At 44.2% G+C, this 24,324-nt stretch overlaps 1 protein-coding gene across 1 annotated transcript; it reads left to right on the forward strand.

Annotated features, from left to right (window-relative positions):
- On the forward strand, positions 1-24,324 carry LOC145532865 (putative BPIFA4P protein). The gene is made up of 7 exons (XM_081558810.1): positions 1-1,254; positions 13,754-13,867; positions 14,984-15,113; positions 18,286-18,390; positions 19,266-19,415; positions 22,527-22,608; positions 23,527-24,324. The coding sequence occupies exons 2-7, from the start codon at positions 13,768-13,770 to the stop codon at positions 23,596-23,598; spliced, it is 639 nt and encodes a 212-aa protein (XP_081414936.1). The 5' UTR covers positions 1-1,254; positions 13,754-13,767; the 3' UTR covers positions 23,599-24,324.

The raw sequence follows: 24,324 nt of genomic DNA on the forward strand, positions 1-24,324 counted from the left end.
TCTCTGGGTTGGGAAGATCCCCTGGAGAAAGAAACAACAACCCACTCCAGTATTCTTGCTTGGAGAATCCCATGGACAGAGGAATCTGGCGGCCTACAGTCCATGGGGTCACAAAGATTCGGTCGCGATGGAGCATGCAATACTTCCTCCCCCTTCTCCAGCAGTCAGTTTCCCAGCGGTTGAGGCTTCATAGATTCCCTGGCAGTCCCCATGCTGTGAAAGAAGAATGAAGGCATCCCCAAATCAACCCCAAGGCTGAGGAGGCTCTGGTTGTCCCCCAGAGGGGTTCTCTTTTCCCTCTGGAGGCTCAGAGGAGACCTCTCCACGTGGTGCTGTGCTGGCCTAGAGGAGGGCAATGTGGAGCTGCTTCTTACCCTTCTAAGATGGTCTGTCCTGATTCTCCGTGTTTTGGAGGGTGTTTCAGCCTCGCTAGGATCGTCTCAGTGGTGTCTTGTTCTTGAATCGTTGTTAGTTGTTCTTCTTGTGACAGGAGAAAAGTCAGAAGTGAACTGTGTCTCCATTTGTTGACATCACTCCCTCACTTTCCTTATTCATCTCTGCCCCACAAGCCTGTGAACTCCTTGAGGGCCAGTACCTCTGTCTTCTCAACAACTCCAGTGTCCAGTAAAGAACCAGATGTAATACAGACACTAACCAGTGTTCAATGAATCAATGAGTGAATGAACTTCTTTTTGACTGTACACAATCAGACATCATCTCCAGGACAGCTAAGTGGGTGGTGAACAGGAAAATTCTAGCAACTCAGGATTTGAGGGATGTGGGAGACCTGCTGTTATTTTCCACTAGCCAGGGTCAGATACCTGGCACTCAATGATGTGACGGATGGGCTATGGCCAATTGTATTGGCCCTAGTTGAGTGATGGAGAAGACTGTGGTGTTGGAGAAGACTCTTGAGGGTCCCTTGGACTGCAAGGAGACCAAACCAGTCAATCCTAAAGGAAATTAGTCCTGAATATTCATTGGAAGGACTGATGCTGAAGCTGAAGCTCCAATACTTTGGCCACCTGAGATGAAGAACTGACTCTTTGGAAAAGACCCCGATGCTGGGAAAGATTGAAGGCAGGAGAAGAAGGGGATGACAGAGGATGAGAGGGTTGATGGCATCACCAACTCAATGGACATGAGTTTGAGCAAGCTTAGGCAGTTGGTGATGGACAGGGGAGCCTGGTGTGCTGCAGTCCATGGGGTTGCAAAGAATTGGACACAACTGAGCAACTGGATGGAACTGACTAGGTGAGTGAAGCCAGGACATGGAGTGGGTGGGGTCAAGGCCACTGGGCCCCACAGATGACAGATGTGGCCAATGAAGGGAAAAGGGGATGGGTGGAGAAGTGAGAGGATGTTCTACTACTGTGACTCTGGCACACCCAGGACCAGCTCTGGCTCCCTGCCTGGACCTCAAAGAGGAGTGAAGTTTTCCTAGACACAGTGATACCCCGTGAGGGAGGATTCAGGGGAGAGGAGGATGCTTTGAGAGGGTGAGAGGCTGTCTACCATAGGGGAATATATAGGAAGAAAGATGGCAAAATCTGAGTAGCCTCTGAGTCATCCACAGACTCAAGTGCCAAACTCCAGTGCAGGCTGTTTTGGAGACATAATTCAGTTAAGTAAATGCTGGATCTTTCCAATGTTTGTCCAATTCCCTCAGGATAATATCTGAGGATCAGAATTATTAGTTCCATGCCTTGGAACATTTTATGGCTCCAAGAACACGTCACAAATTTATTTGCCAGACCGGATCTTTCTATTTACACTAAGATGGGAGAGTATACACTTTTCCTCATATATTTGACAGCAGATGGACACTTTTATTTTAGTTATTTGCTGTTAAGATGAGGGTAGAATAAACTTCATCACAGTGGAAAAGCCAAGGTCCCAAATTAGGAGACTTCATTGTTACTACAATTCAATACACTATTTTCTGAATGTTGGAAAAAAAAAACACCAAAAACTTTGGGAAATATTTGTGTTTTACAGCTGGATGAAAATACAGATCTTAGAATTGTGCTTAACCAGAATCAAAATGATGCAAAAAACTGAAACTAGGTGGTAAAAACTGAAAAGGATGCTGAAATTTTATTTTTGAAAGTATATTATTTGTTAGAGAAGACTTTTATTTCTGTGTTAATGTTCATGCAAGAAATACAATGGATTTTCAAAAGAAAGATGATTGACTACCTAACTAAGCCATGCTCTCTGCTGGGCAATTCAGGATGACTTTAAGCAGTTCCTCTCCAAGCCAGCATGGTCCATGGTAAGAGAAGGGTCTAGAAAATTCTGCTCCACACTTGTGAGAGAATGAGAATGAAGAGGCAAATAATGTATTTGAATTAATTTAGAATTCATTTGAATCTTGCAAATTCCCTGGAAAGGGACTTGGGATCCCCCAGACCACTTTGAGAACCACCAGGTTAGGCACTAGGTGGCGCTAATGGTAAAGACTCCTCCAGTGAATGGAGGAGACATAAGAGATGAGGGTTCAATCCCTGGGTCCGGAAGATCCCTGGAGAAGGAAATGGCAACCCACTCCAGTATTCCTGCCTGGAGAAACCCATGGACAGGGTATCCTGGCAGGCTAGGGTCCATAGGGTGGCAGAGAGTTGGACACTACTGAAGCGACTTAGCAGGCAGGTTAGGCACTAGGGAGCCAAGGAAGGTTTCTAAGCAGAGGAGAGACCATCTAAGCTCTTAGTTTGAGGAAGTCTCCTCTGCTAGGTGGATTAAAAGGTGACAAAGGCTGTGGCTGGTCCAGATCCAACCCAGGGCAGGAGCCGTTGGGGTAGATGGCAGGGCTGCAGACAGACTTCCCTCCCAGGGAAGGGGTGCTTATGAGAGAGGGATGGCCAGAGAAGCCCTTCCTGTGACTCATTCATGCTGAGCTTTTGCCATGCTGGGCCCCCAGACTAGGCTCCAGGGCCAGGGCTTATTGCTCAGGAGCCTACATTATGATCTCCCCCACTTAGGAGGGAGCCAGTGTTGCAGGAAGGAGCAAGACCACACCTTTGGTTCCAGAAGAGGGAGGAAAGCCATTCCCTTTGGCTCTTATCCAAGGCTGCAGGCAAAGTCAATACTTGTCCCCATGGTCCTGCAAACACTATCCATCCATCTGAGCCTCTGCAGACGTGGCCACCAATGGGAGCAGCTGGGCTGACAATGATACCCATGGATTAAATGTTATACCTTCATCAAAACCTCCAGAGTGTCCTATCACATGATCCAACCATTACACTCTATGGTGCCCAATTAAAGGCCCATATTAAACCTGCACATGGATGTTTATAGCAGTTTTATTTGCAACTGCCAAAATTTGGAAGCAACCAAGATGTCTTTCAGTGTGTGTGAAAGTCACTCAGTCATGTCCGACTCTTTGTGAACCCATGGACTTTCTATTACAAAGAGGTGTGCAGTGATGTTTTGGTGGGTGGCCATGCTAAAACATTTACTGGGAACTCTGTTTTCCAAAGACCCAAGTCAGAATGGCATTCTGGCTCTAACATGTATCAGTAGGTAGAAAATGTACTGAATCATGCTTAAGTGCTCTAGGGTCTGCCTCCTGGCTGTGAATCTTGACTCTTCCAGAGGCTAGAGGCACATTGCTCAGCTTCTCAGATCACAATCTCTTTGCCTATAATGTGAGTAACAGAGCATCAACACCTCACAGGGTTTGGAGAGGATGAAATAAGATGTGGTGTGCACAGTACAAAGCACAGGCCTGGGAAGAGAGCAAAATTAGATACAGCCTCTAAGACCTGACAAATAAGCGGAAGAAGTTCATACACTCAGACCTAGGGTTGAACAGAGGGACAAATGTCCAGCCTTGGAATAAGAGAGAAACTAATTTCTAGCAAGGAAATCTAAAACAGTTTCTTACTTAGGGTGAAATTAAGCAAGATTTTAGTTAGGAGGTTGGGATTAACATATACACAAATACTATATATAAAATAATCAACAAAGATCTACTGTATAGCACAGGGAAGTATACACAATATTTTGTAAGAATAAGGGAGAAGGATCTGAAGAAGAATTTATAGGACTTCCCTGGTGGTTCAGTGGTTAAGCATCTGCCTGCCAGTGCAGGGGACACAGGTTCAATCCCTGGTCTGAGAAGATTCCACATGACTCGGGGCAACAAAGTCCATGTGCCACAACTACTGAGCTTATGCTCTGCAATGAGAGAAAGCTTGCACACAGCAGTGAAGACCCAATGATGCCAAAAATAAATAAATAAATACATAATTTTAAAAAGAATATATATGTGTATATATATATACGTATGTGGGGCTTCCTTGTTGGCTCAGACAGTAAAGAAACTGCCTGCAATGTGAGAGACCCAGGTTCAATCCCTGGGTCGGGAAGATCCCCTAGAGGAGGGCATGGCTACTCATTCTAGTATTCTTGCTTGAAGAAGTCCGTGGACAGAGGACTCTGGCAGGCTATACACCCCGTGGGGCCACAAAGAGTTGGACATGTCTGAGCAACTAACACTTTCACTTTCATATATGTACGTATGTATAACTAAATCACTTTGCTGTACACCAGAAACCTATACAACATTGTTAACCAACTACAGGATACTTCAATAAATAAATAAAGCAAGATTGCAAGGATTGAATCATTCATTCTTCATGGATCATTTGCTGTCTTCCCGGCAGGCCACAGGAATAGCTTGAACAAAGGCCCTGAGGCAGGAGGGACATTCCAGGGAAACAACAGATAAGCAGCAGAGAACTTCAGGTGCATTTGGGGATGGTTGGTGGAGATCAGCATGACAAGGGCCCCTTGGCTGAGATTTCTTGAGACTGTCTGATCTTTGCCCAGAATGGTTACATGACTTAATGTGGGAGATGAGGAAACAGATCCCTAAGTTCTCCCTTCCAGAGGACCTGCCACAAAGAGGATATTGGCTGATTGTGTCTCTTCATCTCTGTCTATATCTAGTCTCACAGAACAAAGACTAGAGGGAAATGAACCAAAGTATTAGCAGGACTTGGCTCTAAATAGAGACATCGTCTTCCATATTTCTATATTTTAAAAATATTTCTTTAAAAACATGAATTTTTTAAACAACCTGAAATACATATTTTAATATAAGTTCAAAACTAAGGCTTGATGGAGGTGGTGCCAGCATTTTGGAACAAATGATGGAGTCTGTCTGTCCTCGGGGCCTTAAGAAACAAGCCTTCCTTCTCAGTGCAACAGAGAGCTGTTACCCCTACCCAAAAAGGAGGCTTCAGCTCTGCTCTAAGAGGAGGAATTTGTGATGTGATGTCAAGGTGATAAGCTTGTGCCTAAGGAAGAACTGGATTCAAATCTTGACTCTGCTATAAATTAGCTCTGTGATCTTGAGCAAAATTTTTCCTCTCTTGAGTCTTAGTTTCCTCATCTGTAAAATGAGACTAATGGAAGTTTTTATATTAAAAGGATTCAAGGAGGATTCCACAAACATTTGTGAAGATTGTCAATGTCAGCTATTGTTATTACAGATGGGGAAACTGAGGTCCAGGAAGGGCATGGGAGCTGTCCAGTGTCAAACAGCTGTCCAGTGTCAAGGAATGGGCAGAGCCTGTCTAGAGCACAAGATTCCTTGAATACATTACTGGGTACAAGCTCGCTCTGCTCACTGAACAACAGGCCAATGAATCTGAGAGATAAGGTGCTAAGGCAAGGAAAATGACTCTATTCAGAAAGCAGCTGACCTGCTTTGAGGCAAGCTAGTGCCTCAAAATGACCATCTTGTCAGGGTCTGGATGCCAGGTGCTTTTGTAGAGTCAGAGGAAAAGCAATGAGGAACTAGAGTCAACAGGCAGACTAGAGAGGGAATGGCAGTGGAGAAATGAAGTGAAATGGTCTTCAGTCTTGAAAAACATTTCCAAAGGAATGACTTGCCTTTGGAAAAGGTGAGTTAATCTCTTCTGTTTACAAGTGGGTAGGGACAAATTCTTTATGAACTGAACAAAGGCACTTCAGTTTACAGTCAAGCAGAAGGATAGGGTCCTCTGAGTCAAGCTATTAAGTATGATTATAATAACAATTTTTTATAAAACAATTTTATAATAACAATGATTATAATAACAAATAACAATTTGGCCACCTGATGTGAAGAACTGACTCATTGGAAAAGACCTTGATGCTGGGTAAGATTGATGGTGGGAGGAGAAGGGGACGACAGAGGATGAGATGGTTGGATAGCATCACCAACTCAATGGACATGAGTTTGAGTAAGCTCCAGGAGTTGGTGATGGACAGGGAAACCTGGCGTGCTGCAGTCCATGGGGTTGCAAACAGTCAGACACACTGAGCGACTGAACTGAACTGAACTGATAATAATAAGAGCAATGAAAAGCAAGTCAAAGAAACAGTTTCCAACATGCAGTCAGAATTGTCTTCCTCCCTGCAACAGATGGAAGCAAGAGTACCCTCTCCCTTGCTTCTACTCAGAGACTTCCTCCCTCACAGTCCCTGAGTCCACCTCACTCGTGACACAGATGAGGAAAATGGCTCAAAGCAGGACAGGAATGTGAATGAATCATGAACACAGTCTCCTAGCCCTCTTGGTTGGTCTCCATGTTCCCCACACCTCTGCATATGGTGACATTCATGATGTACAGTTCCAAATACATTATTGACACATCCATTAAATTGCTTAAGTGACTCACTAGTCTCCTTAATCCCCTGGGGCCTTCCATGCAGGAAGGTTTACTTTGGAGGTATTGGATGGACATGGTGAAATCAAGGGCTTCTCATCAGTTTTCCAGCACTCCATCACTCAGTGCCACGTCTTCCCCAGCAATAGGGTCACTCATCATCTATAAAGTCTGCCCCACTGCAGAATCTACTGTGAACCAACTGATGGAGACCCAGGGCATCTCTGCAGCACACCAGAGGCATCCAGGTGAGCCCAACACAATGACACTCCCCAACCTGCCTTTTCATCAGATGTCAAACCAGACTAAAGCCTCTGATAAATGCTACCAGTTACCATTGTGACTGGTTCTAGCACAGATCACAAAAAAATAGTGGCTTAAATAATGAAAAGTCCAGAGGTAGATCATTATACTGACATGGGGGATCCTTCCAGCTCTTCCTTCTGCTACTCTGTAGGTCGGGGCTTTCATCTTTATGATAATGAAACAGCTGTTGAGCTCCAGCCATCATGTCTGATATTCAATCAGGAAAACAACAGGACAGGAAAATAAAAGCTGGGACAACCACCTTGAAAGAATTTTTTCGAAGCCCTCAAACACGGAAGAGCAAAACCTGACTCCATGCTGGATCTGTTTCTTTTACTTTAACCTTTGCTTTTCATTGCTTTTGTTGTTATAATCACTAAAAGGATGCTGCCTATAGCTGTAAGCATACATAATGGCCTGCCTCAGGGAACCTGCCACTCTGACTTAAGTGCCTCTGTTCAGCTCACAGGGAGACATTCTGACCCTGCCCACCTGTGAATGGCTACAGAAAAGAAGAAATTAATACATCCTCTCCCCGATGCTGGCCAAGCCAAGAGATATTTTTGCAAGACTAATGGCCTTTTTGGAGAAGGAAATGGCAACCCACTCCAGTATTCTTGCCTAGAGAATCCTGTGGACAGAGGAGCCTGGTGGGCTGCTGTCCATAGGGTTGCATAGAGTCGGACACGACTGAAGCGACTTAGCATGCATGCATGCGTTGGAGAAGGAAATGGCAACCCACTCCAGTATTCTTGCCTGGAGAATCCCAGGGACGGAGGAGCCTGGTGGGCTGCCATCTATGGGGTCGCACAGAGTCGGACACGACTGAAGCGAATTAGCATCAATGGCCTTTTTACTTTACTTCCTCATCTCCTCCCCTTTTCTGGTCTGGCATCCAGACCCTGATAAGATGGTTTGGGGGGACACTAGTCAGTCATCTTCTCGGTCTGCTGGCTTTCCAAATAAAGTCACTATTCCTTGTCTCAGTATCTCGTCTCCCAATTTATTGGCCTCTCCTGCAGCAAAAGCAAGCTTGTACTCAGTAATGTCAGGCGAGTGTATGCTCCTCGGTTCTGTCTCGTCACAACAAAGATTTGGAGTGACGGACATTAGAGCCATCGGCGGGTCACAGCTCTCGGGTCTTGGACAGACCTATAGCTCTCAGGTCTCGAACAGACCGTGTTATAGCTCTTAGACGAATCAGTGTTACAGCTCAGTGTTACAGCTCTTTTATTTAGATAATAGCAGGAAAATCCATCCTCGAAGCATGAGGGCATACCGACCGTCGACCCAAAGACACGAAGAGAAGAACAGCCCAGCCCGCGGGAGAGAGAGAGCGGGGGCGGGAAGGGGGACAGAGAGAGAGAGAGAATGCTTTGGCTCCTCTTTTTATATGCTTTTTCTTCCCCCTGAGCCTGCCCTATGCAAATTGGGCTTAGCCAGGAGTGAAGTTCTCACTCAGGTCCTCGGACCTTCCTTTGACCTTCCTTTGTTCAATTTTCATGGCCTTTTCCCTTTCTTGTCTTTTAGCCACCACCATTTTGGACTTCTGTTTCCTATTCTAACTACCTAACAGTAACAAATAGACAAAACTATAGATCTCATAGCTTCACTTTAAAAACTTACAAATCAAGCATTATAATGAAAACTTACAAGCTTACAAGTAACAGTTGGAATAAATTAAATGCGCTTTCTTAGATAAATAAGGCTTTACTACTTGTGGGAAAGACTTTCAAGATTTGTATTTGTCCTTGATAAAATCTTAGGGAGGCTATGAATTACACTTTGTCTGAGGGGGACTTTTTCCATAACTTGAGCTTAAAAAGGCCACGTTTTCTCTTTTTTGTCCCTTTGGTTTTAGGTTCTATTTGATTGGGCTAATTAGGCTCAGTCTAAGGTCCCTGTGGACTGTATTTACATTTCTGATTTATAGAGATTAGAAAAATAAAGACAATTGCTTTTAATTCCCCAAAGAACTGGTTTGTCACCTAAATAATATTCAAAATTGATTTGCTCAACTATATTTTCTTTAATAATTCACTTTTCAATGAGAAGATTATCAACTAAACTGTAATTTGAGAGTTTTAGTTTCTTCAACTTTAGGTTTTAATTGATCATGTCTTCAAAAGCTTGCATAAGGTGATTCAACAAGGCTCTCTGAGTGTACAAGTTAAACCCAGAGCAAAATCACTCATTTTGTTTTATTAGCCACTAAATATTAGTTGCCAGTTTTTACTTTATATTGTATGCTTCAGGTAACCCTATTGGTTTCCTTTAGTATGTTTAATTAATATTTCCTGTGTGCCTTGTCTTATGCAGGGGAAATATTTCCCAGTCAAACATGTCTATTCCACAAAATAATTAAGCAAGAGAGATGTAACCATTTTATATAAAGCTCAGTTAAATACAGCAATTTTTACAACATTTATCTTAATTCTATCAACCTTTATATCTTCAACTTTAGTTTTCATTAGGACCCAATCAACAAGTCTTGGTTTTACAAGTTCTAGGAGCTTTTCTTTCTTTTATTTCTTAACTGTTTTATCTATTTTGTATAAAAGGCTCTGGTGTCCTCTGAGAGGGGTTGAGCCATGGGACTCAGGCCCTTTTGTCAATCTTTTAATTTGATTAATTGGCTTAATCGTTGCCCCAAGTAATCGTTGGTCAGATATCTCAGTGTAAATTTTTCTAGCCCTTTACATATGTGTGTATATATATATATATATGTGTGTGTGTGTGTGCTATGCTTAGTCACTCAGTCATGTCCAACTCTTTGCAACCCCATAGACTGTAGCCCTCCAAGCTCCTCTGTCCATGGGTATTGGAGTGGGTTGCCATGCTCTCCTCCAGGGGATCTTCCCAACCCAGGAGTCAAACCCAAGTCTCTTGCATTGCAGGTGGATTCCTTTCCATCTGAGCCATCAGGGAAGCCCATAGGGGCTCTTTAATGTTGGGGACCAGTAGGGGATCCCTTTGGCCCATTCAACCTTAGGTAGTATACTATCAAATTTTTTTAAAAAAACCTTCTGTTTTAATCTCATAAATGTCCTTTAAATTTAACCCATTTAAAAATAACCATTCAAAGATTTCTTTATCCATTTAGGTAAGTCCCCTTAAAATTCCTACCTTGTTGGGAAAAACTCTCTAGACTTTCCCTTCATTTTTTTCTTATTTTCCTATTAATCAACCAATTAATATTATTATTCTAATATTTTTATTAGCATCTGTAAGACCCACCGAGGGGAAGAGGAAAACACAAATAAGTCTTCCTAAACTGGTTTTCCTTGTTTGTTTTAAACTGAGGAAGTTCTTAAGTTAACAATTAGGTATACATTTTTTTCTGCCTCTTAATTTGATAATTTCCTCATAGGTACCAATAAAACAGCTTCTTATAATGAGAGCTGTCTAGAAATTTATCAATTTAGAGTTTTTCTAGTTTAAAGGATCCATCGTCTGGCCATTAGTGAGACATATTTTAATAGTGTAAAGATGGAATAGGTTTCCCCACAAGAAAGTGTGAAGGAGGCTGCCTAAACAAGATCTAGAAAGTTTACTCCCCAAAATAGTCTAAGGAAGTAAAGACCATCACTGTACAGGCTGATGCAATGAAATTTAAGATGGCCAAAAGCCCCTGAGAGTTGGTACAGTCAGAAAAATCACTGTTCATAATCCCAGTGTATATGATTGACTGCCAAATGCACACTGTAAGTGTACATTTTGGATGGGAAAAACCAAGTTTTCAACTCATACACATTAGCTGAAGAAAATCAGAACATTTACATTTCAAAGGCACAGGAAGGGAAATGCAGGTTCCCCCAGAAGGGCTTTTGTTTTTTTCAAGATCAGATATTTGAAGGGGGGTTTATATCAAGCTAGCTTTTCTAACAACTGCCTATGCAACGAAAGCCCCCTTATTCATGTTCAGGGCAAGATTTCCTTTAATTTTCAATTAAGTGGGTACTTGCAAGTATGAAATTGATACATATGCTACCTGAATCTGGCTAGGGTGTTAGTTATAGGCTGGCTTTCTGATGCCGCTCGTTTTTCTATTTGAAAGAATCTGTCTCCCCTTTTAAAGTTGGATTGGTCAGGGATAAAATTTTCTAGTGAAATTGTGTGGTGGGCCAATATGCTGCTTGTGAGCTTAACTCCTCTAGGTTTTTACCCTAGAGTCATTTTAGCTCCTTCCATGTGTCTCAAGGTAGTATTTATGTCTCCCTCTGGTAGTATTAAATATAAGACCATGGTGGATGCTTGGGTCACAGAGAGGCCAGTTCTTATTTGTGTCTCCAGCAGAAGTGAAAGTGAAAGTTGCTCAGTAGTGTCCGACTCTTTGCGGCCCCGTGGACTGTATAGTCCATGGAATTCTCCAGGCCAGAATAACGGAGTGGGTAGCCATTCCCTCCTTCTCCAGGGGATCTTTCCAACCCAGGGATCAAGCCCAGGTCTCCTGCACTGCAGGCAGATTCTTTAACAGCTGAGCCACTAGGGAAGCCCAAATCACCAGCAGAGCAAGTTGTTAATTAAAACGAGTAGGTTTCCCTATAGGGACAGCTGCACTTGCCTCTAGCTCTCTTGCAAGTTTCTCAGCCACCCAAGAAAGCCCTTGCAGGCCAGGAGGAGAGTCCCTTTCTTGGGAGCTGAAAGCTCTTGTGTAATATCTTTACTTCTAGTTCTACAAATTCTTGTTAAGGTAGCCAATCTGAAGAAAGACAACAGGCCAGTCTCCTCCCTAACCTCTCAGCTCTGACAGCTCCGTATCTTTTTAACTGAACAAATCCCAGTATTTTCAACCAGATTTGCCTAATACCTTTCAACTGTGGGAGTTTACCCTTTCCATAGTGTCTTTTGACTGGGTACCCCCAGCATCTTTTAACTAGGGGTGGTCCCTCCCGATATCTTTCCACTAGGGAAACAGGTACCTGTCAGATATCACCAATTAAAAATCAGGATCATCAACCAACAAATGGGTGATCCAAGAACCAGGAGAAGCATTTCAAACTCGTCTGGACTCTTCAAGGAAGGCAAATAAGAGCAAGAAGGCTCTGCTGGTACCAAGCTCCAGTTCCTCATAGAGTTCAGGTGAAGGAGAGAAGTCTGGTCTAAGTCCCTTCGTAATTGGTCATCAAAACTTTCAACTGAAAAGAATGCACAACCTGAAAGTTCAGAATTATGTTTTATTTGGCTGACTTCCTGAAGACTTCAAGCACAGGGGGCAACCGATAGGTATAAGGGACTACTCTGAAGAGGTAAGGGAAGAGCCAGAATCTACAAGAGCTTTGCAACAAAAGTCAGGTAGTTGAAACATCAAAAGATTACTGCCCACTCTGAAATAATTGAAAGATAAAAAAAAAGATTACTGCCAACTAAAAAGAACCAGATATCTCAAGCTAAAGAATTAGTGCTTTTCTATATATGGGAAGATGCGAGGGTCTGGGCTCGTTAATATGATTCCTTTGGTACGGACCTTAGGTATCCACGGCCAGTATCCTGTTCTTTCCTATGCTGAGTCCCCTCAGGGACAGAGGGTGCCACTTGGGATGCTGTGGGCTCGGCTGTCAGGTAGCCTGCTTCTCTCCACCCTGAGTTCCCTCAAGGCTCACCTTTGGTGGTAACTGTAGTGGCTTGATTGCTGCAGCATCCTTTGTTTACTGATATGGCAGGCAACATTTTTCATTCACAGTATTAAACTTTCTCATTATCCCTCCCTGGTCCTGACTGTGCCTTTGGAAGATTCACAGATTAACAAAGTCTGAAGGAGGAGAGGATGGGCTGGGGGGACCCTAAATGCTGGAGGTCTGCCCTAAGTCCTTATAACAGTTCAGTCCTAAGAGAAAATATTGACATTAATGAGCAAGAAATGGGAACTTGGAAAGTGGAGAGCACTTGACTGTTTTTCTCTCTTTCTTTACAGAATATTTTTCAAAACATTGAAGTATAGTTTATTTGTAATGTTTCAGGTGTACAGCAAAGTGACTGAGTTTTATATACATATGTATATACATATATATATACACACACACACGTATAGTTGTTGCTGTTGTTGTTTCATTGCTAAGTTGTTTCCAACTCTTTGTGACCCCATGGACTGTAGCCCACCAGGCTCCTCTGTCCTTGGAATTTTCCAAGCAAGAATACTGGAGTGGGTAGCCATTCCCTTCTCCAGGGAATCTTTCCAACCCAGAGATTGAACAAAGGTCTCCTGCATTGCAGGCTGATTCTTTACCACCTGAGCCACCAGGAAAGCCCACAAAGGAGTATAGGGAGTGTTAATTCCTGCAAAACATAATTTACACCATGTCAAGGAGTGTTAGAGGTTAGCTTTTGAAGAGCCCATCTAGTTACAGACACTACTAACATTTAAAACTCAGATAGATCAACTTTTTCAGGCCTGTTTATGCTGTTTCTCTAGACCAGTTCACTGTTCTCTTTATTTTCCTTGTTATTAGGAGAGGAAAAGCCTCATTTCTGATTTTGTTGCTACATTCTTGTAACTACAACTTTATACAGCCTCTCACAGGGGCAGTCAGAGATCCACTGAGGGAGGCTGTGTCCCTGAAGGAACAGTTGTATGTCTAGATCTCTTGGGCATGAAATATGGGTTGTGAGGCCTTGGGCCGGACCTTCCATTTCTTGCTCGGTACTATGAGGAAAAGTATGTCTCCTCTCTGAGCCTCAGTGGCCCCATCTGTAAAATGGATCCAGTGGGTTCTGTGGCCATCCTGGACCCAAGCTCTGGGGAGATTCTCTCAGAGAACCCTCTCTGCCCTGCTTACCCACAGGCACCCGTTCCAAGATGCTGAAGGTCTCCAGCCTCTTCATTCTCCTCTGTGGGCTACTTGCTTTATCCTCTGCTCAAGAAGTCCTGTCTGGAGTTTCTTCCCAGATCAACGATGGTGAGACTGTCCAGCCTAGGGTCACACCTGGTTGTGTCAGGCCCACAGGCCTCTTCTAGAGATCCAGGTCATTAACTAATACCGGTTAAGTTCTGATTAGCCTAGTGCCTGGGCCATAGTTAACTCCAATAATCATTAACAGCTCTGATCATCATTGCATTACTCTATTTAACCCTCTTCTCCCAAGGTTCCTCCCTTTCCTGTCTCCTTGCTTCATCTATTAAAACCTCTGCCCACATCTCCTACCACCACATGCTCACTCCCTCCCTTCTGCCACAGTAGTCTCCTCAGCACATTAAGCACACCACAGGACCTTTGCACATTCTATTCCTTCTGACTGGAACACTCTTCCCCTAACTATCAGCACGGTTCCCTCCCTTTCTTCAGGTCTCTGCTAAAATTTTGAATTTGCAAGAAGACCTTCCTCCATCTCCCTGCATATATTAGTGCCCTCACCCAGGACTCTCATTTCCTCACTCTGCCTTTTATTTTCCCTCATAGACAGAAATAGCATTCAGCAGAATTCAGTATATTGAAAAAATTTTCTCTTCTCCCTGGGAAATAATCCCTGTTCAGAGACTCCCAGTGGCTCTCGCTCATCACCCAAACCATCCCAGCTTCACCCGCCCCCCCAGAACTCCAGGCTCCTCACCAACCAAAAGTCTGAAAAGTTAAGCACAGGAGCCCCAGGACCAGGCCTCAGCTACAGCTGGTGTTCTTTCTGACCAGCCGGTGCCATGCCAAACTGGTTGCTAAATATTTTTAAATCAACCCCCTTACAGCATTTATTTGCCCCCGCCTCCTACATTTCTCTTCATTCATGGCTCTGCCGTCTCTCCCCTCACACTCACTGAAACCCCAGCTCCACCAGGGCAGAGAGTTCTGCCTGTTCTCACTGTGGCAGCCCCATCCCTGACAGAGCTGCGGCTCCTATAAATGTTTACTGAGTGACAGTGTCTGGAACTTGGCCCAGCACTGAGCAGACCAGAAAGACTAGGTGAACAAAGAGGAAGCACTTCATATGGGACTTACTCAGAGGTCAAGGTTGCATCTGAGACACTTTGACCTCTAAATGTCTAATTGGGTTGGGGTGGGGGTGGGGGGCATGTTTTTCAGTCTTGACTCAAGAACTCCTCAGCACGGGCTTTCTCCCAAGCCTGCAGAAAATCAGCCTTCAAGAGTCATTGCAGAATGTCTTCAGCAAACCAGCAGGCCTGCTGGACATCAACAGTGACAGCAATGTTGTGTGAGTGTGCTCCGATTACCACCCCCAGGTCCAGGCTCTCCTGGTTTGTCAGTTTGTTACAGCTCACCCCACGTTCCCTTCCCTGACTTCACAGAGGCCTTCCCTTCAGTTAGCAGCCCTTCCAGCACCTATGGCCTTAGATCCACTACAGTAAGTCCCCTACATAAAAGGAGCTCCTTTCAGAGAGCATGTTCATAAGTCCAATGTGGCTGTAAGTCCAACAAATTTAGCCTTGGTAACTAACACCATTGGCTATATAGTACTGTACTATAATAGGTTTATAATATTTTCACACAAATAATGCATTAAAAATACAAAAAAAATAAAACCTTTTAAGTCTTGTAGCATAGTACCTTGAAAAGTACAGTCATACAGTACAACAGCTGGCACACTAGAGTTGGCACTGAGTGGGCAGGGCAAGAAGAGTTGCTGACTGGAGGAGGTAAGAGATGGTAGAGCTGAAGGATGGTCAGCAATGGGAGACAGAGGGCAAGCTGCAGTTTCACCCACACCTTATATGATTGGACACGCAAACGCATGTTGCATCTTTGAAAGTTCACAACTTAAAGATTCGTACGTAGGGGACGTACTATAGTTGGAAGAAATTCCCACAGTGGGGGTTGTCGAAGGGGCTGCAGGAGGTGCTGTGGACAGGGTTCAATCTCTCTATCTGCCAGGAGGGCAGCAGTTCTCTTCCCTTTTCCTCTTCCCTTCCCTTCTCAACTCATGTTCCCTGTTAAATAGGGAATGATAGCATTTATCCCCGGAGAACTGCTGTGAATATTACATGAAATAATATGTGTAAAATGCTTGCACAGCTCCCCATCCGCAGTAAGACCCCAATTGGCAGTAACAATAACAACCTCTACAATAATGGGTTTCCCTTGTTGCTCAGCTGGTAAAGAATCTGCCTGCAATGCAGGAAACCTCGGTTCGATCCCTGGTTTGGGAAGATCCCCACTCCAGTCTTCCTGCCTGGAAAATCCCATGGACAGAGGAAATTGGCAGGCTACAGCCCATGGGGTCGCAAAGAGTCAGACACAACTGAGCGACTAACACTTTCTCTTTCACTTTTTCTACAATAATAATGTGGTAACATGATAATCAATGTTATCTGACCACCAGAGTGAAAAAGACCCAGCTCCTGTTCCTAACACATCCAACCTAACTGCTGATTCCCACCCTCGTCCCACCCTACCTGCTCCTTCCCCGACCTAGCTCATCTTAGTTAATGACAACTCTACTCATGAAGTTTGCTCTGGCCAAAGCTCCTAATGTGGTCCTAGCCTCCTCTCTTTCCCTCACAGCCACATTCTGTCAACAAATCCGGGCAGCCCTAACTTCAAAACACATCCAGGCATCTGCCCATTTTGCCCACCTCCCCTGATCTGAGAGATCCCCTTCTTCCACTTTAAGCCCCTCCTCTCCATTCTGTTCCACCAGAAGAATCTAAGAAGTAAGACAGACTCTGTAACTCCCTTACTGAGACCCTCCAATGTCTTCTCTTTGCTCTCAAAACCAAACCCAAAGTCCTTATCACTGGCCGACAAAGCTCCATGATGCCTGGCCCTGACCCTCTCACTTCTCCTATAATTCTCCCCTCACCCACTGCCCACCAGCCACACTGAGTCTCTAGCTGTTCCTCAAACATGCCAGCCAAGTTTCAGCCTCAGGGCCTTTGCACTTACTCTGTCTTCAGCTTAGCTGTTTCTTCCCCTGGTTATCCTTGTGACCTGTTTGTTCCCAGGCAAGAATACTGGAGTGGGTAGCCATTTCCTTCTCCAGAGGATCTTTCAGACCCAGGGATCAAACCCAAGTCTCCTGCATTGGCAGGTGATTTTTTTACTGCTGAGCCACCAGGGAAGCCCCCCTCCTCATGACTTGTACCTTTACTTTATTAGTGACTCTGGCCAAATGTCACTGCCAATGAAATGGTTTCCCTGACTACCCTATCTCAAACTCCATTCTTCTCAATGTCATTCTTTTTTGCCTGATTTTATAAGGCCTTTTCGGAGAAGGCAATGGCACCCCACTCCAGTACTCTTGCCTGGAAAATCCCATGGACGGAGGAGCCTGGTAGGCTATATAGTCCATGGGGTCGGTAAGAGTCGGACACGACTGAGCGACTTCACTTTAACTTTTCCCTTTCATGCACTGGAGAAGGAAATGGCAACCCATTCCAGTATTCTTGCCTAGAAAATCCTAGGGATGGCGGAGCCTGGTGGGTTGCCGTCTATAGGGTCGCACAGAGTCGGACACAACTGAAGCAACTTAGCAGCAGCATAAGGCCTTTTCACAGTACCTATCACTTGGGTTTATATACTGGGTTTATTGCTTTACACATACACACCCTCTCTAGGCATGTGCTACACATGGCTTTCAGTCTTTTCCTTACTATTTATCCACTCTTTTATTCCAGCCTGCTTGCGTGCTGGTGTGTGTGCTAAGTCACTCAGTCATGTCTGGCTCTTTGCGACACTATGGACTGTAGCCCACTAGGTTCCTCTGTCCATGGGATTCTCTAGGCAAGAATACTGGAGTGGGTTGCCATGCCCTCCTCCAGGGGATCTTCCCAGCCCAGAGATCGAATCCGCGTCTCTTTACATCTCCTGCATTGGCAGGTGGGTTCTTTACCACTAGCGCCATCTGGGAAGCCCTGCAGACTGCTTAGCGCTGGACAGAGGACTGGACCGGATCATCCTGAGATGCATTAAGACAAGAGTTTCTTTCTGCTCAGGGCTATATTCCCAGTACTCTTGCCTGGAAAATCCCATGGACAGAGGAGCCTGGTAGGCTACAGTCCATGGGGTCGCTAAGAGTCAGACACGACTGAGAGACTTCACTTTCACTTTTCCCTTTCATACACTGGAGAAGGAAATGGCAATCCACTCCAATGTTCTTGCCTGGAGAATCCCAGGGACGGCAGAGCCTGGTGGGCTGCTGTCTATGGGGTCGCACAGAGTCGGACACAACAGAAGTGACTTAGCAGCAGCAGCAGCATATTCCCAGTGCTCATAACATGCAGTAGCTATGCAATTCCATGATTAATGAGTGAGCAACCATACTTGCATACCTTCAGCTTCTGCTGCAGGGGACCTGCCTTCACACAAAGTGAGGTCCGTCCACAGCTGAAGCCCACAACCTTCCCCTGTTGCGCTGTTTCTTCACCCAGGGTAGAACTAGAAGACCCTCGCCTTCTTCAGGTCTTCCTCCAAGTCTCCGACAACAACAAGGAAGCCGAATTACTGGTAGCGTTGGCATTTTCTGTATGGACAAAGTAAGTAACAGCTGCGAATCTCATGTGCAGCTCCGTTCACTTTTGCGCAGTGTGCGGAGGGCGGGGCGGGGGAGGGGGCGGCTGGCGTCCAGCACAGTCTCAGAAAGACTCATTGTGTGGTTGAGATAAAACTGCCCCCCCCCCCAGGCCTGGGTGGCCCAAAGTGTAGAATCAGGAGCCTGCAGAATACCTGAATGCTTCCATCCTGGGGCCCCTCTAAGGAAAGGAGGTAGGTTGTGTGAGTTCCTTTTTCCCTGCTTCATTCAAAGGCCCCCCACTCATTGATTTGGACTTCATGAGCCAACTCAGTTCTGATTGAATAGGATTTAAGGTGAGAACTCAGGAATCTGCTCTAGACCCCTACACTCCTTGGCACTAACACATACAGATGCCTAGGGATATGTTCTTTTAGTCTCCATGGTATATTTTTAGAGAGGATGGGCGTTCTTCAGTTCATCACAGCCTTCACTCATCTCCCTACAAAGCCAAGCCCTGGTCTATTTCATTCATTTCCATTTCAAGCCTGACCCTCAAGGCAGTAGATTTTGAGACCTCTAAAAGAGTACTTTCCAAGGTCACAGTTTCTTGGTTTGATAGGATGCCAAACTCAGAATCAACTTTTTTCTAACTGTCCCCTGAGCCAGAGGTAGTAGCAGTCATGTGTTCTGGATGCTGCTGGCTGGATACATGACTTCAAGAAAGCCATTCCTGTTCTCCAGTCCTGAGTCACATCTTTTTGAAAAATGAGGAAAGGATTGTAATAGGGTGATTTTTAGGATCTTGTGCAAACATGGGAACCCTCATTCTAGAAATAAATGGGAGTGTAGAAAGCTCTGAAATTCTCTCCCACCATCCTTAATTCTTCCCTCCCACAGGCTTCCAGTTCTTAATCCCCTCATATTTCAAGTGAGGACAAATATGAAAGTCCAGCTTCGTTTGGAGAAGGATGTAAATGGCATTTACCGGCTCACCTTTGGGCATTGCAGGCCTGTTCCTGAGAGTGTTCGGATCCAATTTGGAAGTCTGTGAGTTCCATCTTTTTCCAGCCAGGTGTAATGAAGCCCACCATGAGGCTTCAACTAAAAGATGTGTCCAGCAACTGTACCCTCCAAAATTAGCCTTTTGTGTAAATCAGTTCATTTCAGTCACTCAGTCATGTCCAACTCTTTGTGACCCCAGGGACTACATTTTATAAATAGAACTTCACAGTAATTTAGAATTGTGTAGTTTGTAAAATTAGTAATTTCATTTACATGAAAATGGTTCCCTGAATAGTACTAAGGACAAAGAAAACAGAATCATTTGGTCATTGGTTGGCATTTAGGTTATTTATGAATTTTTTACTATCATAAATAATCCTGAGACTTTTGGGAAATTTTTCCCAAAAATAGAATTACAAATGGGATCATTTCCTTATTGTGGATAGCTAAAAACATTGAAAAAGTATAAACATTTTTATGACTTTAAAATCTGAAGGCATGTAATAGTTTAAAGACATTCCAAATAACTTACCAAATACTTCACCATTAGAACTAAATTAAGTGATTTCTTTCTAGCCAGTGTTGGTCAGTTTCACTTCATATTCAAACAACACCATTTATTCCATTTTCACAACTTTTCTCTTCAGTAGCTAGAAAATACCATGGATGCGATTCTCTTCTTTTTTTTTCCTTTTCTTTTTATTTGGAGGCAGAGGGGGGCAGGCTTCCAGAAGAGCCAGGATTTCATCAATCTCTTATTAGTCTGTGACATTTCCTCTTCTGAGTAACCATCTTCAGAGGTTTGCTCTTTATTAAACAGAGTTTTAGTGTTTCCCTATACATTTATAATCTCTTTTTTACAATCTTCCTTAGTAAGATATTTAAAAACTTAGGCTGACATCCACAATTAACTGAATCCAATGATCATCCCTAATCTATTTTATACCCTGTCTTTTTTCACTCCTGCGTTCTTTATTTTGATTCATCTCCCAGTTTTCTCACTGTTTCCAGAGAGAACTGAGTGTGGAATCCTTTTTGATCCCATACAGATCTGGTAATGTTCTCCAGTCATGTTCAAACATAAGTGAGAACCAAGCTAAACACAGCCTCCCTGGCTCTCAGTCACCTCCCCTTCACTTCACTTCAGTTCAGTTCAGTCACTCAGTTGTGTCCGACTCTTTGCGACCCCATGAATTGCAGCACGCCAGGCCTCTCTGTCCATCGCCAACTCCCAGAGTCCACCCAAACCCATGTCCATCGAGTCAGTGATGCCATCCAACCATCTCATCCTCTGTCGTCCCCTTCTCCTGCCCCCAATCCTACCCAGCATTAGGGTCTTTTCCAATGAGTCAACTCTTCGCATGAGGTGGCCAAAGTATTGGAGTTTCAGCTTCAACATCAGTCCTTCCAATGAACACCCAGGACTGATCTCCCTTAGGATGCACTGGTTGGATCTCCTTGCAGTCCAAGGGACTCTCAAGAGTCTTCTCCAACACCACAGTTGAAAAGCATCAATTCTTCGGTGCTCAGCTTTCTTTATAGTCCAACTCTCATGTGCATACATGACTATTGGAAAAAACATAGCTTTGACTAGATGGACCTTTGTTGGCAAAGTAATGTTTCTGCTTTTCTCTGAAGATGGCTCCCATGTCTTTTGATGTGTTGAAGAAAACAAGTCCCTTCTCCATGGGAAATCTAAGATGTCAGGCTGGCAGGGGTAGATCAACTGATTTAGGTGCAAGGTTTTTATAGAATAAAGACACATGGAATTTATATTTACATGTAAATATATATGGGCTTCCCAGGTGGTTCAGTGGTAAAGAATCTGCCTGACAATGCAGGAGACACAGGACACTTGGGTTCGATCCCTGGATTGGGAAGTTCCCCTGGAAAAGGAAATGGCAACCCACTCCAGTATTCTTGCCTGGAAAATCCCATGGACAGAGCAGCCTGGTGGGCTGCAGTCCATGGGGTTGAAAAGAGTTAGACTTGATTGAGCACGCAGACATGCCATCTCCCCATGATTATATATATTTGCTGCTGCTGCTAAGTCACTTCAGTCGTGTCTGACTCTGTGCGACCCCATAGACTGCAGCCCACCAGGCTCCGCTGTCCCTGGGATTCTCCCGGCAAGAACACTGGAGTGGGTTGCCATTTCCTTCTCCAATGCATGAAAGTGAAAAGTCAAAGTGAAGTCGCTCAGTCGTGTCTGACTCTTAGCGACCCCATGGACTGTAGCCTACCAGGCTCCTCTGTCCATGGGATTTTCCAGGCAAGAGTACTGGAGTGGGGTGCCATTATATATATTTACATATATATTAATTTATATATAATTTATAGAATACAGGCACAAATCTGTTGCCTGAGAATTAGACAGATTTTCCCTCACCTGTAAGGATTAAAGACCGAGTCAGAAACACAAAGATACCTTGTCACTGTTGTTTCCTGTTTCTTTCTCATCTCTCCCAACTGAAAAGACTATTAAAATACTCCTTTGGTGAATGCATAACCATCTGGCCAAGGGGACACGGTCTACTGGGGCGTTAGATAATCAGAGAAACAGGAGTTTGCCAGAGCGAACTCAGAGTTGGCTGGAAAACTTTGGAAGGGCTTTCTGGAGGAAATGGCTGGACCTAAAAGGGTGACAGGAGTTGAAGAAGGCATCTCAGGAGAGAAAAATAAAATAGTCACAGAGAGGGGGATGAAGGGCAGCAGTGATGAGGTCAGGGTGGTTTAAACAGGAAGATTCATTTTGAGGATCCCTAAGAAGTGGGTCAAGGCAGAAGGACAAGGCTGAGTCATGAAATGCTCAGTGTGTGTGTGTTAGCCACTCAGTCATGTCCAACTCTTTGCGATTCCATGTACTATAGCCCACCAGGCTCCTCTGACCATGGAATTTTCCAGGCAAGGATAATGGAGTGGGTTGCCATTTCCTTCTCCAGGGGATCTTCCTGACCCAGGGATCAAACCCAGGTCTCCTGCCTTGCAGGCAGATGCTTTACCATCTGAGCTACTAGGGAAGCCCCATAAAGTGCTCTGGAAACAATCAATAGACTTTAAGCAATTTGGGGTCCATTGGCCAAAGAAGTGAAGTGAAAAAAGGAGAGTTTGGGAGAAATTAATCCATTCTACCCACTTTTTTCATTCTTCATTTAGAACCAGTCGGATACCAAATTTTGTTTGGGAATATGAGGAGATAACTATAAAAAACGTGATCATCAATAATTTGGGAGCAAAAGTAAGTCTACAAAATCCATTTGCTTCAGTACAGCATGTAGGATTTTAGTTCTCCGACCAGAAATTAAACTTTACCTGTATTGGAAGTGCTTCCTAGGTGACGATAGTGGTAAAGAACCTGCCTGCCAATGCAGGAGATATAAAAGACACAGGTCGGATCCCTGGGTTGGGAAGATCCCCTGGAGAAGAGCACAGTGACCCACTCCAGTATTCTTGCCTGGAGAATCCCATGGACAGAAGAGACTGGCAGGCTGCAGTCCATAGGGTCTCAAAGAGTCGGACACGACTGAAGCGACTTAGCACACACGCACATATTGGAAGTGCAGTCTTAACTACTAGACCACCAGGAAGTTCAGGATTAGCTGCTCTTAAACTGGAAGGAAATCTCCCAGGAAGGAAAGTTAGAGAAAGAGGAAATGGGAGAAAAAAGCTTCCATTCTGCATCCAGGCATGGAGAAAGTGCTTTACAGACATTTAATTCTTTAGGTCAAAACTAGCATCTGTGTGATGGGAGGTGAATTGATAAGCCTCTCCAAGACTCAATTTCCTTACCAGTAAAATCAGTAGAAGGTAATTATAAAGTTGAGAGCTAACGTTCATTAAGCTCACAGAAACTGTGCTAAGTATCTTACGTGAATATTCTTATCCCATCCTTCAAACAATCTCATACTTTAGGTAACAATATTATTTCCATTTTCCAGATTAAAAAAAAGTCCCAGAGAAGAATGACTTACCCAAGTCATAGAGCTGCCAAATGGCTCAGATGACATATGATGCCAGGGCAGTCTGTCCCCAAAAGCCCTTTATCTGATTTTTCCCTCAGATGGGTTGGCTTAGAAGAACTTGCCTTGATTACTCCTATTCAGTCTCCAGTGGGTAGCACCTTCTCCTGACTCTTGCATATTTCCTTATCTTTCAGGTATGTACCTTCATCAATTCATGGCTCTATAACCTGAACCCACAGGTGGCTAATGAGCTGATGAGTAAGTGATGGCGATGGGAATGGACAGGAATACTCCAGGACAAAGCTCCAACCCTCTTTCACACTTCATCTCCTCTGCCCTTACCTCACCTTACGCTTCTCTCAGATTGAAACTCCCTTCATCTTTTGAACCAGAATGGCCCCTAATAATAACAACTCTAATGACCTCAACTGCCATTAATTGAGGGAGTCCTGTGCACACCAAGTCCAGGGGTAATCACCCTGCTTGCCCTAGCCGTTAAGCCACCACCACTAGCAGGCTTCAGCAATACGTGAACCGTGAACTTTCAGATGTTCAAGCTGGTTTTAGAAAAGGCAGAGAAACCAGAGATCAAATGGCCAACAGCCGCTGGATCATCAAAAAAGCAAGAGAGTTCCAGAAAAACATCTATTTCTGCTTTATTGACTATGCCAAAGCCTTTGACTGTGTACATCATAATAAACTGTGGAAAATTCTGAAAGAGATGGGAATACCAGACCATCTGACCTATCTCTTGAGAAACCTGTATGCAGGTCAGGAAGCAACAGTTAGAACTGGACATGGAACAACAGACTGGTTCCAAATAGGAAAAGGAGTACATCAAGGCTGTATATTGTCACCCAGCTTATTTAACTTCTATGCAGAGTACATCATGAGAAATGCTGGGCTGGAAAAAACACAAGCTGGAATCAAGATTGCCAGGAGAAATATCAATAACCTCAGATATGCAGATGACACCACCCTTATGGCAGAAA

The sequence above is a fragment of the Giraffa tippelskirchi genome, chromosome 13, assembly GCF_054371585.1.
Source record: "Giraffa tippelskirchi isolate mGirTip1 chromosome 13, T2T-mGirTip1v1.2.pri, whole genome shotgun sequence".
Classification (NCBI taxonomy): domain Eukaryota; kingdom Metazoa; phylum Chordata; class Mammalia; order Artiodactyla; family Giraffidae; genus Giraffa; species Giraffa tippelskirchi.